Here is an 18,932-nt window from a genome sequence, read left to right as displayed (position 1 = left end):
GCCACGTCTCCAGTCCCCTGACCAGCCAGATTTACCAGCATCTGTTCCAGGACATGAAGCAGTGGAATGACGTTGTTCTTCCCGTAGTCCTGGCGACTGACAAATAACATGGCCTCTGCTGACATGGCCACTGGCTGACATTGAAGGTACACATGGGAGTAATCCTATCAGCTTGGATCATCAAGAAATTGTTGATGGCCTTTCTCTGTTCGTATAGTCAGTCCAACATATGGAGGGTGGAATTCCAACGGGCGAAACGTCACATATTTCAGCCTATGTTGGGGGATTCCGTTCTGCCGGTGCAGCTCAAGGAGGGCGTGCTTTGTGGTGTACGAGAGGCTGAAGTGCATGCAAAGTTTCCTGGCCATTTTTATGATGTCTTGCATATGGGTGGAAGACTTCAGGAACCGCTTGAAAACCAGATTAAACACATGTGCCATGCAAGGCGCATAACTCAGCCTTCCTTGATGCAGCACCGACACCATGTTCTTCCCGTTGTCGGTCACCATGGTTCCGATTTTGAGTTGATACAAAGAAAGCCAGGTTTCAATTTCTTGAATCACATGGAGCAGTTCCTCCCCTGTGTGACTCCGTTCGCCCAGGCAAACCAGGTGCAGAACAGTGTGACACCGCCATGCCCTGTACATGTGGTATGCTGGAGGGGCACTGTGAATTGTCCCTGCAGTGGAGGCTGAGGACACGGTGGAGGATGAGGAGGCAGAGGCAGACGTTGTTGCAGGACCAGCGGCGTGAGAACGTGGAGGCGAAAGTGATGTCACCTGGCCAAGCTGCTGGTGTGGCTGTGCAGGAATCACGTTCACCCAGTGGGCCGTAAAGGACATTTATTGTCCCTGAGCATAGTTACAGCTCCACACGTCGGTGCTGCCGTGCACTTTGGCAGACACCGACAGGCTCAAGGACTGGCCCACCTTCTGTTCTACATATTTGTGCAGGGTTGGTACTGTCTTTTTCGCAAAGAAATGACAGCTTGGGACTCTCCACCTTAGCTCGGCACAAGCCATCAGTTCTCTGAAAGGTGCAGAGTCCACAACTTGGAAAGGAAGGGACTGCAGCACCAGCAACTTGAAAAGGAGCCCATTCAGCTTCTGCCCCGTTGGATGAGTGCATGCATACTGTTGTCTCTTGGCAATAACTTCGGTGATCGATTGCTGACGGAAGGCACGATAAGGAGTAGGAGGAGCAGGAGCATCTGGACCAGCAGAAGATGGAAATGACATACATCTCCCTTCGGCTGAGGTGGTGGAGCCTTGACTGCCTGAAACCTGGTGCGTGCCACTGGGTGATGCAGCGGTTGCTGCGGCAGGTTGGACCACCACATCGGAGCCACGGTTCTCCCAGACCACTTTATGTTGATGCAGGGCCATGGTGCCAACATTGGCACCCTGGCCACGCTTCACCTTCTGCCCACATATTCTACATATGGCCATGATAACCCCCTCTGGCGGCTTAACAAAAAACTGCCACACTGCCGAGTAGGTGATTTTTACCCCCAACACTCTGCACTGACTGACTGCTACTGCCACTGCCTCGGTGAACCCCTGCACCACTACATGTCTCCATTACACTACACAGTCTCCATGTTGGGTGATTTAGTTGGGCAGTTGGGACGGGTGCGTTCAGATGCGTTTGAAGTGGTTTTGTTTTCAGCCATGTTTGTGGTGACTTTCTTTGCAGCATTGCTCTAGGCGGCAGTGTTTAGCACTAGCAAAGCTAGGCCGGGAGGTTCGTGTTGGTAGGGTGTACGTTTAGGGAGGCGCATGGGGTGGGTGTGGATTTGCAGATCTAAGACGGGGTATGGGGGTGAGTTTGGAGTTGGGCGCCATTCCTGGCTCTGCGATTTGTCCTGTGGAGACAGTGAGTAAGTACTTGTAGATCCGGCCCCCTAAGCATGGTCCGTTTTTTATTTACATGGATGGTACCCTGTGTCCCGCTCCCAGTTTGGGACGGTGTTTCTAAAATGTGTAGGGGCTGTGGGCAGGATTGCAGGTTAGTACTCGTCACATTTGTTCAGGGTTGGGGTGGCCACGGAAGCAAGTTGGGGTTTGGGACCAGAAGTTATCAAGCCGGTGGGCCTTTGGAAGTCTAACAGATTCAGGTTGTATATTCACCCACATTTGTTGTAAAGGCCTGGAGGGCTATGGTTTGTTGCTACTGTTTTGGGTTTTTCTTGTTTTCCCGGAGGCACGAGGGGCACGTGGTTGTTTGTTGGCCAGGAGGGGCATAGTGTTTCCTTGGGGGTCATGTATTGGAAATGATTGTTTCTTTTGCTTTTCAGATGCGGCTCGTGTGTGGACCTTGGGCCATTCATACCTGCACTGGGGTGCGAGGTAGGCAGATGTCCGGCCTTGGGGGTGACAGTTGGGCCTACAGCGAGGTGGGGGTCTGGTGCAGTGGATTGGGATCCCCGGGTTATATTGGCTAGTCGCACGATCAGTTGACAGATCAGCTGCGGATTAAGGAGAATAGGGAGGTTCCTGGCGTGGATCAGTGGTTTGGTAGTCAGGCATGGGGAGCCTGAGAAGGATCCTGTTTTGTTTTTGAGAAATGACGGAGTGCATCTGAATGCAGTGGATACTGACTTGTGGTGTTTGGGTTTGCAGGAGGGGCTGCAGAGAGCCTTGAGGGTGTGGGGTTGCTCGCAAGAATAAGGTTTTACTCTTGCAGCAGGTGGCATGGGGGGGTAGGTCCATGAGACTTTAGGAGTAAGGAAAGATACAAAACTAGAGGAGAGGTGGGAGCTCAGCAGAGTATACAGAATTCCTAGTAAGGGGGAGCTCCGCATGACACTAGGTTGTTGTGGGGGCAAAAAAGGGAGGAGGAGATCCGCAATCTGTCCCTGAGTTGGTGTGTCAGCGACTGGGGGCCTGGTTATGGTAGCGGAGTATCATTTTAAATAATAAAAGCAAGGGATTGTTTCATGGACCTATTACTTTACTTGAGTTGTGATTCAGTTTGCACTTTAATTGGTTATGTGACCCATATCTGGTAATATGTTGTAAATGGTATTTTGCTGCTATGGCCAATTTAACCCACAAGATGGCTTCAGTGTATTATTTAGGAGTTTAAATTAAAAAAAAAAAACTCTGCCATGGTCATGTGTTTGATCTTAGTTAGACATTTCAGACATTTCAGCTTCCCAGCCATGAACAGTTTGTGTCTGGAGGAGGGTTCAATTGTAATCTGCTTGCTATTGGGTTGACGACCTTTACACAGGGAAGGTCTGAACAGCTATGCAGCTTTCTAAATATAATAACTGCAATGCTTATCAAACACTTAACCATCAGGAACAACACGGTAAGCAGGGCTAGAATTACTTCTATTTGCCAGGTGTTATCATAGCTCCAAAGGACAATGGAAATCCTGTGTTTAGATTGATATCCATATACAGTAGGATTTCAACTTTTATTTTTTGTGGTACTTTAAAGAAACTTTTTAGTATTCCGGAGAATGTCAGCTGGACAAGGTGAAAAATGTTACAAAACAAAAAAAGCAGAGACAAAGCAAATACAGCGCGCTTTCAGATACACTATACAGACAAAGTTTGTGATTATTTTAGATAATTGCGCTATTCAACTCTTGCTGTAATTGTAGGGTGAGGGCTATTTTGTGTTCCTACATTAACTTGTACACAAATCTTGGTTCATGGAGACATTAAAGAGATACAAATGGCCTGCAGAGCCTGGACCCTATTAAATACCTTTGATGAATAAGAAAACTGATTGGGAGCCATGTCACAAGTACTCTTTTGGCTATATGATCATAATACCAATTTATTACTGAACAAGTGGATAGTACATCAAATACTTGCATTCAATGATCCTATTAAATTGATAGTTTTACAGTAAAAAGATCAATTGGAAATACAAAGAGAGAGTTGTTTTGTCTATGCCCAGCATTCTGCATTGTGAACTGCAGGTGGTTTTGTCTGGTTTGGCTTGGGTGATACTCATTTACTCATCTAGCATCTCAATTAAAAATATGTTGCAAAGTTAACAAGATCCTAAAGTTCAAAGTTTTGAACGTGGAGCTTGGAGAATCCACCTCCCCACCCCGCAAGATCTAAGTTATTTCATGCTTTCAAAAATAATGTTTAGTGTCCTTTTTGTATTCTGGTATTTGCAAGAATAATTTTCCTGAAACATTTCACTGCTGTTGCTAGTAATTGCATTCAGCTGTTATTTTTTTTTTTTTATCTTTTTATAAACTGAACATTAACAAAACTCTATCAGTTGCTAGATTCCAGGCTGATAACACAATATAAACACTGCATTGTAGATTGTGTAGTGTAGCATAGTGCATGTAATGATATATGTTAACTTTCCAGTGTTCGTCTGTCTTTCCATTACAGGGTCCTGTACAACCTTCTTCTAGAATGGAGCTCGGAGGGGCAGACACTATGCTCCTGGGTGCCTTTGTCACCATTCTCATATTCCTCATGATGTGGATTAACAGTAATAAGAGGAAGAATATGCCCCCTGGACCTACTCCTCTTCCTCTAATTGGGAACATTCTACAAGTGAACACTAAAGAATTGCCACAGTCACTCTTAAAGGTGAGCACAGTTAGGTAACTATAACCAGGAAGCTGTGTTGGAGTGCAGATCCTCCATAAAGAAAAGTAATCTGTTAATCTATACACCTGGCGTTCATCTGCATGATTGCAAAATATTCCCTTGATGTTTAAATGTTTCTTTTCATATTTGCTTGACTCTTATGAGTTTTGCCTGTTTAAGCTATTAGTTGCTATGTATCTTTAGCCTGAAACTGTTGCTGTTCCTGCAATAAAATGAGCTCTCTATGCATCTCTCCTTCCCCAGAACTAAATGTCATGCAACCATCTAACCTTTGCAGTTCAAGGTAGTCTTACTTTTAAGGAATTTCATTAAACTTCCCTCAAAAAAGGCTTAAATTTTAGCTCCATGAAAAAAAAAATATTATGAACAAGTACACCTGTTGAATACAGATCAGATTCAAATTATTTAATTTAGAAGTGACACTGGACAGTCAGGTACAGGTGCTATAAAGCTACAGACAGAAACTAGATTTTTTTGCTCATGTAAATGCCTGTGATCGTCTTGGGCACAAATGTAGTATTCTTTATTTCTGAACATTGTATCACCACCAAAATTTGGAGCAGGAGGTTGGTCAGTCAGGTTTTAGTTTACTTGTCACATGTTCCCTGAGCCCCCATGCCAATTGCTGGCTAACCATGATATTAACATTCAAGTCATCTAGTCCTATGTAAATTTTCTTTTAGCTTGCCAAGGTTCATGGAGATGTATTTACTGTCCAGTTGGGGACCAGGACAGTGGTTATCCTACATGGCTATGATACTGTAAAAGAAGCTCTAGTGGACAATGCTGATTTCTTCAATGACAGAGGGAGTGTGCCTGCTGTGAAAATGATTTTTAAAGACTATGGTAAGTGCCACAGATCTTGGTGTAATTTAAGGTAACTTGGCATGGATGAAATTTATTTTGATGACTTTAAATCTAGACTGCTGGCAAATTGCTAAATCTAGCTTTTCTACATAGTCCAGACTATGACAGAATGTTGTTAGGGCCCATTTGCACAATGATGTTTTATAAATGTGCAGCACCATTCCATGCACTGCTGTTTAACTAGAATCCCAACACATCTACAGAACACAGCTGCATGGAATTGCCCTGCAAAAACTGTACAATGGCCAAGTGCCAATGCATTGAGATGCATTTCAGCCCAGTAATTTTAAAGGGCTACCTAATGCAGCTCCTCTTTATATACAAAAAAAAAATGTGCACTGCATTCTTGGGCGAATGAGTCACTACAGGTATATGGAACAAATATATAGTGGTGTATTTCCCTCCCCCAGCCTGATGATTAGACAGAAGAAGCCTGAGGTCATCTCTCTTCTATTAGTATATTTTTTTGTCCACACATTAGCATGCAGTGCACCCAAATACCTCTCAGTCCTGTGTCTTCCTCTCCCAGTAATTGTTTTCATTTACAAATACAATTAATGGTTTATTAATGATTACAGAGCTGCATTCAATATCTTTCATATTTTCTGAGGTTCAGCAATAAATCTTCCATGGTATGTACTATTAAAACAATTGGTGTGTTTGTCTTCAGGAGTTATATTTAGCAATGGGGAACGCTGGAAAACCATGCGTCGATTTTCTTTGACCACCTTGAGGAACTTTGGAATGGGGAAGCGGAGTATAGAGGAGAGGATCAAGGAGGAGTCCCAATACCTCTTGGAAGAGTTTAGAAAAAAGAAAGGTCAGTTGAATGGTTTATACATATTTCCTTTATTATGGTCAGAGGTTAAAGTTCAACTAAAATCTTCTTACATGACATTCCCGGCAGGTAGGTTTTCAGTATGCCTCTTCATCAATGAGTGCTTCCCTTCTGCCTGTTAGCAATGTTTCCTCCAAATATAACTTGAGGTATGCATGAGCAGCTCAAAGTACTTTCTTGGAATGTCAAGTTGGTGAGATGATAACTCCATGTGCAACTACAAAAGATACATCATCATGTTCTGGCAAAAAACAGAGGGTTGAAGATTCCAAGCCCGAAAGAATAGGGGGTGAACAGGTCTGTGGCAGGGAGTGAGGATGATTGTAGCCATTGCAGTAATTGAGGGAATATGTCCACCCATCACTATTTGTTGCCTAGTCAAGTAAACACAACAAATATTACAACTTCATTTTTTGTGTTTTCCTTTTACAACAACAAATCTACCTTTGGGCTATTTCTACATATCTCAACAGCTCAGGCTGAGATTTTTATTCTCAAGGAAATAAGTCCCACTTACTCTCTCCCCACTTACTTCCAATCCATAATAGGGAAAATATGTCATGTAATAAATTCCAACTGCAGGTTAACTGGACCCACTTGTAAATATTAAACATTTTCATAAATCCAACAAAAGTAGATGTCTTCCGCTAAGTCATATGACAAGTATGGATCTTCCAACAGTTTCTCCTCTCCTAGCAATTTGAAATGGGACCATGCTACATTATGACATAATCATGGGGGCATACAAACTGGTTCCAGAATTGTGGGTGGCAAGACATGGACTTGAGCTTTATGTAGCTGTATAATAAAAAATTGTTGCAATTAAATACATAATAATAATATAGTTTATTTTGAGTTTGACCTATGAAACCTTTACTCTTTATTCATTTTATATAAATTATATATGCTATTTTTGTTGTTAGGCAACCCTTATTATTTACAATCATATCAGCCCTGTACTCTCACCAGATCTCTACTGTAAACTACAGAATAACTCAACTTTGTGTTATGAAGATGAATGGAGGGGGATGTTGTGCTCATTGATGTTGCTGTTCTTTCATAGATACAGTACAGATAGTAAATGTGTTACTGCAAGGACAACAAGGGACAAAAGAAAAAATATGGCCACCACAATAAATAACTGATACGATAACATTTAAACAATTGCTTTTAGGCTCGCCTTGTGATCCCAACTACCTCCTGACACTGGCGGTGTCCAACATGATCTGTTCCATTGTCTTTGGTGAACGTTTCGACTATGCTGATAAGAAGTTTCTTGGTCTTCTTGAAACTTTTAAAGAATTATTTAATTTGGTGAACTCAACTGCTGGGCAGGTAAGTACATTTTGTTTTCAACGTTAACCTAAATCACCTAATAAAAGTACATGAGGGGATGAAGGATAATATGCTATAATTTTTAGCCTGAATTCCATATTTCAGGGGGTAACATTTTCTTGTGTCAACAAGATCTTTAGGGCTGCTGAGTAGCCCAAATGTCAGGGGAAGATATTGCAGCACAATAAAGTATTGTCCTCTCATGAGATCTGAGCTATTCTAAACTCTCTGGGATCTAACTGGGAGTAGGATGTTGTCATCTTCAACTAAGTGGTGCAGGAGGAAAAATGTTTTTTTTTTTTTGTTTTGTTTTTCAAGCACTGTCATCCAGTGTTTTAGGGTGAGGAGATACCTTGAATAAGAGAACCTTGTCAGTAAGGTGGAAGGTCTGCTTTAGATAGTGTAATAGTTGATAATATGGTCATCAATAAAGTTCTAAACAAAATTCTGCTTAATACATGTCCAGGACAGCAGCATTCATTGACCAATGGTTTATATTTAGTAATATTCAGGGGAAGCTGTTTGCATTAATTTTGTAGACCACATTGTCTCAAGTCTGTATGATTGCAGTTTGTAGGTCGGTACCCTTACTATTTGTTTTCTTGGTAATTGTTTTTCTCTTGACAGTTGCTCAACAATTTTCCAAATGTATTCCGTCATCTCCCTGGACCACATCAGAAAATTTTCCAGAATTTTGCCAAGATAAAATCCTTCATTTTGGAGAAAGTAAAAGAACATGAGAAGACTTTGGACAAGGACTGTCCCAGGGATTTTTTAGATTGCTTCCTTATAAAAATAGAGGAGGTAAGTGACAATCTAATAAAATTAAAAGACATTTTGGCCATTCAATAGGTTATTCAAAAATGGGCATGGCAACATGACGATTAATAGGCACTTCTGGTTTTTATGTGAGATGATTCAATTGGACAATCCACACAAGAAGATTTCTTGATTGGATGTAAGGAAAATTCATCCTGCAGTGTTTGGAAAATGTTAAAATATTCATCAAATGTCCACAAACACCTTTAAACACCAAATAACACATATAAACTCTCCAAACACCCCTATTGGAATTAATTTTTTGCATTTCTCTGGCACATACCTTGGTTTAAAATTTCTTTATACAAATACTTATATAAAGGCTGTATGGGAATTTATAAGCATTTAAAATTAAAGTCAGTGTAAAGTCAGCATTTAATTATCTGAAACAAATTAAACCCAACTTTAAATTAAATTATCAGTACACCTTATTGGGGTCCTGGGCAATCCAGTTTTAGACTTTTTTAAGCACTTCCCATTAAAATCTACAGCTGCAGTGGTTGCAAACTGCCCTAGAAAACTGTATGAAAATGTTGCCGTCTCCTGGAGCCTGTCAAATGAAGAATAAAGGACCTTATCCTTGACATGGTCCAGGATTGAAAACATTTGCTAAAAAATAGCAAATGACTTAAGAAATCCATTCCAGGTTTGTTGGATCACCCAATTTCACTGATGAAAGTGTATCCATTCCAGCCTTGGAGAGCTTTAATAAAACAGGCCCAATAAACGGACCTATTCGGTCCAATGTTCACTTTTTTTTTCAGCGTTTAAAAATGGTACAAAAGCTCAAAAACAACTGAAGAAGGTTCTTACAAGCCCTAAGTCTGCCTTTACTCCTGGACCTCAAAGGTCATTTTCTTGTCCAGGAACCCCAAGACACTTGGATTGCAGTGCATTGTTACAATATTTTTGAATCTGACTGACTGAAAGGCAGACTAGTTTTTACTATTTGTTTAATCGTTATGTTTTTGTTCACAGGAGAAAAATACCCCGACTACAGAATTTCACTTTGAGAACCTATTTGTTTCTGTGCTGAATCTTTTCTTTGCGGGTACAGAAACTACAAGCAACACCTTGAGACGCAGCTTAATCATTTTGAGCAAGTACCAGGATGTACTAGGTAAGTACAAAATATGACGATTATGTTATAACTTCTCACAACAGTTATATCAGATGGTCTGAATAATTATGAGGGTTTATTTGTTTTTTAAGTCATGCTTATAACCTTTTTTTTTTTTTTTTTTTTTTTTTTTGCTTCTGTAAAAAAATGAATTTACCCCAAATTATCAGTAGACAATTCTTTAAAATAATTACATTAACATAAACCACATTTCTTGGCCCTAGAATTTTTTCTCCTTCACAATCAATTTTGTATGCCAATACCTAATATGTAATGAGTATTTTGCATTAACATACACATTCATATCTTGTACAAGCATTTGCATTCAAATGTGCATTTATGGAGTATTTTACAATTGTTTTTTTCACTAATATATCATACTACTTTTTCAGTTTTGGCCTGGTGTCCAAAAAACATTCTTGTCATACTAAGTTTCTGATTAATCACATTATTGCTCTGTGCTGCCTCTTATAAGGTATGGAGGTTGTGCAATTGTCCCTTAGGAGGTACTAGAAACATGAGCTCTTCTGAAATTTATAGCTATGAATTTGTGTTCTCAGCCAAGGCACAGGAAGAAATTGATCGCGTGATTGGTCAAAACCGCTGTCCCTCCATGGAGGATCGGAGCAAAATGCCATATATGGATGCTGTCATACATGAGATACAGAGAGTTTCAGATATTGTCCCCTTGGGAGTTCCCCATGCAGCAGCCCAAACCACCAACTTTAGGGGCTACACCATTCCTAAGGTGGGAAGAATTCTTCCTAGCTATTATATCAATATTTATCTTTCTGTAATATTATTATTCATTTTGAAAGGAATTAAAAATAATGTTAAGGTAATTTAGTGTACATAAATACCAAATATGGGAGTCAGATTTATCCAGAGGCTGTAAAAGCAATAGTGACATGATAGATGGCTCCCCAATACTTTAAGAAACTTTTGAGCAGGTGTAGGCTGTTGCTGCTACTTTTACCATGAAACTCATTGAGAATTTAATAGAAGTGTAAATGTTTCATGTTACATTGTCTGTAAGATATGGAAATATTTACTTTGTTTTTAAAAACAACAAAAACATTATGCTTTTCTATTTTAAATAGTTTAGTTTTATTCAAATTGGGGATGGTAGAGGAACGGATAGGGATTTGAGGCAGTGTGTAAAAGCTTTTGTTGTATTTATTATATATATAATTTTAGGTAGTCCTATTGCTAACATAGTGCTCCCTGTCTATAAATACATGTACAATACATCCAATAACAGAAGTAACATCACAAACAAGTTTTTGGTACATATCAAAATAATAAGCTCATCTCAATTCCTGACACGTTTCACCAAAAAGGCTTCCTCAGTTACTATACTAACCAATGAAGGACTGATCCTCCATTTAACCTAAACTAAATATCTGGACATATGCTCACCAACCATCATTCAAACAATATATTGTTTGATCCCACGTTTCTTTTTTCTAAAGCAAATCAAAACTAACTACTTCACTCATATTTTGTTTTCATCATTCAGATACTTCTGGAATTAACACCCACTATGTAATCACATTCAAAATCATGGTTCATTAACCCTTCACACCTTAAGGATCCAGGGATATTTTGATGTGGATATTTCTCTAGTACCCTGAATTGTGTACTCAAGCATCACAAAACATTGTCAAGTAATTACAAAACATGTCCATTACCATGATCTCAATAATCCCCTGAGGAAGACTTTTTGGGGAAGGGCATCGGGACTTGAGATGAGCTCATTATTTTGATATATACCAAAAACTCTTTTTTGATGTTATTTGATATCTTGTACATGTATTTATAGACTAGGAGTGTTATGTTATAGGACTACCTAACTTCCATACATAATAAATACTACATAAGCTTTTAAACACTGCCTCAAAAGCTTATCGTTTTCTCTACCATCCCCTTTTGAATACTCATATCTAGGCTTGGCAATTAATAAACCTTATGAAGATTCTGATGCTTACTTAGAAGTGACCTTTTCTTAATTTGCAATATCAAGGGATGCGGCATCTAATACCGAAAGACTGGACCTGTATGGACCTGCTTATTCTAACAAGGCATAGAGTAACTAGCATTTTATGTTTCTTTTTCTGGTTATTAGGGAACCACCGTTTTTCCCCTTCTGACGTCTGTTCTAAAAGATCCAAAGTACTTTTCAAAACCTTATACCTTTGACCCTGGTCACTTTTTGGATGAGAAAGGAAATTTCAGAAAAAATGAAGCTGCCATACCGTTTTCTATAGGTAACATAAATTTCTTTGGTGATATAAAATGAATATATTACAGCAGTTACTGATCATTTAGAGCAGTGTTTCTCAGCCAAGGTTCCTCCAGAGGTTGCTAGGGGTTCCATGAGCAATGAGCAGTTTAGGTTCTCAGGTCAGTTTAACTGACCCAAATTATCTGTGAGGGTGATATCCTACCCAACGGCCAGCAATGCAAGAGGCATTTTTACCACTGATTACCACATTAAAGTACTGTGAGTTGTGAATATAGTAATTACAGCATTTTTTTTAAGGCTGTGTCTCCATGTTAAAACAATTGAGAAACACTGATCTTGAAACAAAGGGCAGATATAAAAAGAGAACACCACAGCCAAAATAATTAAATTAAATCAATTACTCAAATGTTTGTAAAATTGTGTTTCGTATTTACTTTGGTTGTGGTGCTCTAGGACTTGAGTGGTGGTTGGGGCACCAGCTGGTAAAGATCTGCCCCAGCATGATTATTGCATTCAAGTAAACACTTTGTGATCCTCCTCCTTAAATGTTTTTCATCTAGAAACTGAGACTGGAAAAAAGGTATGTATATTTCTATATAAAGGAATACTCCGGAGACAAGTAATGAATCTTTTTAGTGAGCAGATATTTTGAAATATAATTTCAGAATTTGCCTTAAAGTCTTAATTTTAGTTTTCTCTCCTGTACTAAAAGTCTTTTCTCTTAGCTAGACATCCAGCATCAATTTTCCCTTTTTCCTCTACCTTGACTGTTCCAGTGTCATCCTTTTACTTATGTGGGCCTAGTCTTCTCAAGAATGCCTACTCCTGCAGGCTATCCTCCATCCATTGAAGCATTGGGACGACCTCTAGCAACTGGGAGCACTGTCCAGGAGCTGGGTTGATGGGGAGAAAAAGGCAATCACTCCAAAATATAAAAATCTGCTAATCTGTTAGGATTGAAGCAAATGTACATCCTCGAAGATTTCCCCACAATTTCTCTTTGGATTTTCTCCTTTAGTCAGACAGCAATAGCTAGAGAAAATGTATATCCTCCAAGATTTCCCCACATTTTCGCTTTGTCTGACTATAGGATAAATATCCTCAAGAGATACACAGGCTGCAATACAAAAACAAATTCTATTTTGGGTACACTTTTGCATACCCAGTGATTTGGCTGGTTGCTCCAAAAAGGATAGAAACTTTGAATATGTTAAAGTTTACCTTCCTCTAAAATAATTCATATATGAACTTTGAAATACCTTTTGACAATTCCTTATCCATTAAGAGAGCAAGCCTATTTTAATGCTTTCTTAATCTTAATGTTTCAGGTAAGAGGATCTGTCTTGGAGAAGGAATGGCCAGAATGGAGATCTTCTTGTATCTTACTTCTATCCTGCAAAATTTTAACGTGAAGTGTAATGAGAATCCTTCAGACATTGACATCACTCCACTGCCAAATACCAATGGAGCTGTCCCCCGTCCTTATAAGATACGGTTTATCCCACGCTAGAGCAGCTCTTTAAATGCTTAATAAATTTAAAGAATTTCATTTAACTAGCCTAGGCTGTGTAAACCTTAGAATAGAAAGTATTTATGCAAAATCCACTAGGTCTGGGGCCCACTATTAGCCAATAGTAGTGGAACCTAGAATACAGCCTAACAGAGACTTAATAATTAAATGATCGGAATTTCTTGATTACTAGAAGCATAAAATACGTCATATAAATAACTATAACAAAGAACCTTCAATAGACTTGCCCCATAGTATTGGTTTGCACAAATTAAGCCGCAGGTAATGAACATTATAAACATTATACTAAAGAACATTATATTAAAGAACAATTGGAAAAAGAGACAAGTAGGACCTGAACAAGGACCTTCATGGCAGCAAAAGCAGAAATGTAATAAAAAGCTGCATATGCAAACATTTTGAAAATACAAAACAAACTTTTAGCAAATGCTAGCCAAACATTTTGTCTGAGATTTGAAGGTCATTGTTGAACTATTACTTTGCAGTAATTGTTTTTTTTTTTTTTTTTTTTATGTATGTGAAAATGTATCTTTTTGTAATTTTTTGGGGTTAAAAAAAGCACATAAACAAATAAAATGTTATGAAAAAAAACCTTAAAATTATTCATCATCACACCTTTAATCACAAATTTAATTTTAATGTTCACCTTTCTAGATACACTGCAATGTTGACCTTTCTGTGTCTGCTTAAAGCTTATTCCTCTGGGAAGTTATTCTTGCCCATCTGGCTTTTACCTACTGCCTCTCTGCTCTGATGGAACACTCACAACTAAACAGGGTTTCTGGGCTTGCAGAAGCATGTGACCTCCAACACTCTTATGTGGCCAATCGCTGAGCCAAACACTGTAATTTTGGGATACACCGTAATAATACCGTCCACCCTAGTAACAATATCTGACACCGCAGCTAATGCAGGATGTAATCCTGGAGTGGGCAGGTGGAAATAGAGAACAGAATTTTTTAGTAGGCCAGCCTGGTGCATTTGTCCTGTAAAAAAATATATTTGCCATTGTCAACATTCACCTGACCTCTATGCTTTTGAAGCACCAACCCAAATAAACATGCAGCAAATGAAAGTCTGAATTGCTTATCTTTATACTTTTATCAGGTCTGAAAGTATCAAGACTAAAGCATCAGCATGGTAAACATTTTAAAAGCAAAGGTCAGCAATGACACAGAAGCTCTGGCTGTATCTGTGTATGTTTTTTCTGTGCAATGACTGTTCATTTTCTTATCAGGTTCTTCTTGTCAACCAATGACAAGTTTAAAAGCAGATTTCATCTGCTGGGATGTTCAATTAGTTTAGATTCACACAATGTTAGCACATCAAGTATAAACTCTGTTATTCTAAACAAATTAAATATATATTAGAGATAAGTTAAACCACACCTGTCTGGTTTATATCAACCAATGACTACATATATGGGCAGCATAGTTGGTTCAGTGGTTAGCACTCTCGAATTTCCAGTGCAAGGTCACAAATCTTTGCCAGGACACTATCTGCAAGGAGTTTATATGTTCTTCCTGTATCTACGTGCATGTGCAGTTTACTACCAGACTTGAAAACATTCTGACATGGATAATAAATGAAACCTGAAGCCCACTTTTGCTAAGCAGGTGGCGGTGTGCAATATCCTAAGTACTCAAAAAGTATCTAATTGCTGGGGAAACATTGTAATCACGCCGTGTCCCAACACCATAAATATACTAGGCACCAAGAAAGGAGAAACACACCCTGAGGAGAAGCAAATAGAAATAAAAGTAGGGGACAGACCCACGAAACAGAAAAAAAGTAAACATAAAAAGTAAAAAAATCCATTTTAGTTTACCTAATAAGCACTAGGTAATATTTTGCAGCACTGCAAAATCGAGGAGGAAGAACACTAACATAACTAAAGGAATAAAAAGGGGAAGAAACACAAGTAATAGTCAGAACAAGTGGACATAGTCAGGAACTAATGTTTAGAAGCATGTAAATGTATAGGTCACTGAGGTTATTGTAAGGTTGATGCCTTTGGGGATTATGAGGGCAATAATAATGCAGCACATGTAAAATGCAACATTAATTCACGGTTATGGCCAAATTGTGTTAACAGTGGGGGTGCTTAAAGTGGAACTATAGTTCCACTGGCAAAATCTGGAATCATAATTCCAGGAAGGGTCAGATGGTGCTTGAAGTAGGGTGCTGGGTATCCAAACATCCCCTAGGGCTGCTGGGACTAAATGAAATATTGTGCTTATTCTCAGGCGTTGGGGTATCCCAAACCAGCCAATCAAGATGGCCAAAGATTAGGTATCCTTAAGGAAGAGGGCGGCACCCATGATGGAATGAAGAAGAGTTAAAGAGGATCTAAACTCAAAAGTGCCTAAAACAAAAAGTCCACCTACCTTCAATCCCGCAGGGCAGTTTGATCCATCTGGAGGTCTCTTCCATCAAGCCCCGCGTCGTCCTTCTTCTGGGTTCTTCTTTTTTTTGTCACCTGATGCCTGGTGACGTAGATGTGAAAAAAAATGGCAAATTTTTCTCTTTTCACGAAAAGGCTCCTTCTGCCCATTCCCAAGTTGCTTGACATAGGTATCCCGAGGCTCTGTGTTCCCATTCATTCTCAACCACCTGAGGGATCGAGAATCAGGGAGGGGGATGCTGAACCCCCCCTTTTTTTTTTTTTTTTTAAAAAAGGGTGTTGCACTTAAAAAAACAACAACAGAATTTATACTTTACAAGGGTTGTCTACCCTTTCATGTAAAGTAAAATTTCTGAGTTTAGGTATGCTTTAAGTGTATTTAAAAAAAATGTGATCAGGTAGGTATGTTTATTTTATGCAGAAGAGATGTCGCCTGTCCCTTCTAAAACAAAGAACCTGCAATGTTTGCATTTTTTTTTGTTTTTAGATTTCGTTCTTTTTTGAAGCTGTATGGTTAAGAAGTAAATACGATAGAGTGTAGATGTCAGGAGTAATAGTATGCAGTAAGGAGTATAAAAATTCAGAGGTAAGGCGAAAGTAAATCTGACCTTAGAAATAGGGATCACAGGGGACAAGAGTAGATAACCTAGAGTGCAGGGTTTAGGAGTATATAATACAGGGAGTCAAGGGGGGTAAGGAGTAAGTAACACAGAGCACATAGGTCAAGTGTAAGTAATGCACAATGCAAAAATCTGGAGTAATGCAAAAAGGTCAGTGGTGAATAACTTGGAATGCAAAGACTAGGAGTCAGTAATGAAGAGCACAGGGGATGGGTAAGCAGCACATCATGCAAAATATTATCAATATTTAATGCACTTTAAATTCTACCTCCCCTTGGGTGCTAGTGTACCTTCTGGAGATGCATCTTTACAAGACATACTTAATAACAGATTCTTCTTTTGTCACTTTTAACAGTACTACTCTAATCACGTCTGTGCTGTTGGAAGCATTACATGAGAAGGTCCATTGTTTTCAAACATAAGTAAACATTCAATAGTAGTCAGCATTACAAGAAAATGAGGAAAATAAGGGGAAGGTATATCTATCCTAGAAATAAAGTTATAATGCCAACCCCAAATATGTAAACAGGTATAGAAAATTAGGAGAGAGAGTTGTTATTAGTATATTTAGTGAGTTATATTATTAGCATACAACACACAATTCATACAGTATTATAACATAAGGTTAAGTGGTCCGCCCCCTTGTTCCCATGTTAGGAAAGGGAGGTCACTTCTTGAACCAAAATAAACTAGACAGAATACAATGCTCTCTGAGTATATAGGCGTAATTGAGTGAGGATAAACAATGTAGTGTGACCTGACACATTTCACCTACTTAGGCTTCTCTAGGGGACTTAGTAGCTTCAAACTACACTGTACACAAAAACAACATATATTAGGTGTAAATACAGGGATATATTAACTTTTAGAATGCATAGACATTGAAAGTCTACAACAATATGAACGTAATAAAAGGATATAAATAATGGTATAATAGTGACGATAATAGTAAGTATTCAAAAAGCATTATGTAACTAAGATAAAGGTATGTATGTAAATACAATATATAGATATAACAATGGCAAATTAGAATATACAGGCAACATATGTAATCCATAAATATGTAGCATATTAGATGATAAAATGAGGTAACAATCAAAGAAGTGATAAAGGGTTCAGAAGTAATAATGAATTCATTCTGTGATCTTGGTACAGGTATTGAAGAATCATAGAGATAAATGGAAATGTACTTAAAGTTGATTGCTGAAGTGGAAAGTCAATGAGAAAAGTTTGGTGATACTGCTCAGATAAAGACAGCCTTGGAATAGATACTGGGATTGTAAGTGGTATTATAGATCAATAAGTAGCCCCTTAGGGTAAACATAATGAAAAGTCAGAAAAATCCATGTAATATAATGAAGTGGTATGGTGAAAGTATGCATATAACAATATTTTTAATGATAAACACAACCATCTGGATCAATGTATGTGCAAGTGTTTGTGCTATAAAAGCTCTTTTACCTAGATAGCATCTGTGGGAGAAAACCTGGTGGGGGTTCTATAGTGAGGAATAGCAGCAAAAAGATTGTTGCTGCAATGGTCCTTTAAAAAGTGTGTGTGTCTGGCCTCCGGATATGCTGATTGCGCATGCATGGGTGTTTGTGCATGCGCGGTAGAAGGGGAGTGAGAGCTTTCACCCATGGTTGATGCCCTTACTTTCAATTGTAAGTCACGTCTGCGTTGTGAGGGGAAGGGGCATGACTTACGCCCTCACAGTCGCCCTTTGGATGTGAAAGAGAGAGAGTCTGGCAGAGCACAGATGGGATTGATGAAGTAATGAATGAAAATGAAAGGGATGTAGGTGGAGGCAGACTAAAAAACTGTACATGGGGTGAAAGGTTGCATGTACCAAATCTGCAGTAACCAAATATAGTTAAAGATGGTATAATTGGAAATAAACTCATTAGCTCAAGTCAGCATTACTATTGTAGTACATAAAATTAACATTAGTCGACATTACAATTGAAATAATTCTTTATCGAATTCTGTAATTGAAACTATAATATGGATGTGAAACGAATGCTCCACATATCGATGTATACACAGCCATTGCATTACATAACAACTTTAACATTTGTAGAATCAAATTCCATAGTTTCATTCCATAGTTTGTAGGGTGAACTCATATATTTGTTCTATTCTCCAACTCAAACTAGATGATCTTGTAAATGAAGTGTTATAAACAGTTTCATACTTACCAAGAGTTTAGCATCAAGTAAAGCAGAACAGCCACAAAAGAAAATCGTCCCTTACCAGCATGGTGCAGTGGGGGTCTCCTTCTCTCTGTGCAGAAACAGTGGTCTTTCAGGTGCTCAGTAAGAACTAAACTTCTCCAAACAACAGGCAAACGTGCTTCAACACAACTTAACACAACACAACATTTTACCAAGCACTGAGATAATTCATGTAAAAATGCCTTAAACCTAGGTGGAGGCACATAGTGACAGCTAGTACTGTTCTTCAAGCAAATAAAATGACACTTTTCTATTATTTTGAGATTATACTATATCTTCCTTATAATACTTCATTTTTAAGTACTACTATTGAAAGGATTTGACT

General features: G+C 38.7%; 1 protein-coding gene across 2 annotated transcripts in view; it reads left to right on the top strand.

Annotated features, from left to right (window-relative positions):
• LOC140344137 (cytochrome P450 2C18-like) overlaps positions 1-14,424 on the top strand; it is a 29,894-nt gene extending 15,470 nt beyond the window's left edge. The window contains exons 1-10 of one of the 2 annotated variants that reach the window (XM_072431094.1): positions 3,173-3,315; positions 4,370-4,573; positions 5,278-5,440; positions 6,132-6,281; positions 7,474-7,634; positions 8,262-8,438; positions 9,432-9,573; positions 10,134-10,321; positions 11,699-11,840; positions 13,147-14,424. In XM_072431094.1, the coding sequence (XP_072287195.1) occupies positions 3,280-3,315; positions 4,370-4,573; positions 5,278-5,440; positions 6,132-6,281; positions 7,474-7,634; positions 8,262-8,438; positions 9,432-9,573; positions 10,134-10,321; positions 11,699-11,840; positions 13,147-13,328 (1,545 nt within the window). In that variant the 5' untranslated portion in view covers positions 3,173-3,279 and the 3' untranslated portion in view covers positions 13,329-14,424. Of the gene's footprint in view, positions 1-3,172; positions 3,316-4,369; positions 4,574-5,277; positions 5,441-6,131; positions 6,282-7,473; positions 7,635-8,261; positions 8,439-9,431; positions 9,574-10,133; positions 10,322-11,698; positions 11,841-13,146 lie in introns of those variants that run through there. The other variant, XM_072431092.1, reaches the window with a different exon arrangement.
• Positions 14,425-18,932: the final 4,508 nt, after the last annotated feature.

Source organism: Pyxicephalus adspersus, chromosome Z, assembly GCF_032062135.1.
Source record: "Pyxicephalus adspersus chromosome Z, UCB_Pads_2.0, whole genome shotgun sequence".
NCBI lineage: Eukaryota > Metazoa > Chordata > Amphibia > Anura > Pyxicephalidae > Pyxicephalus > Pyxicephalus adspersus.
The sequence above is the reverse complement of the archived record's forward strand: the minus strand, read 5'-3'. Positions and strand labels throughout refer to the sequence as shown.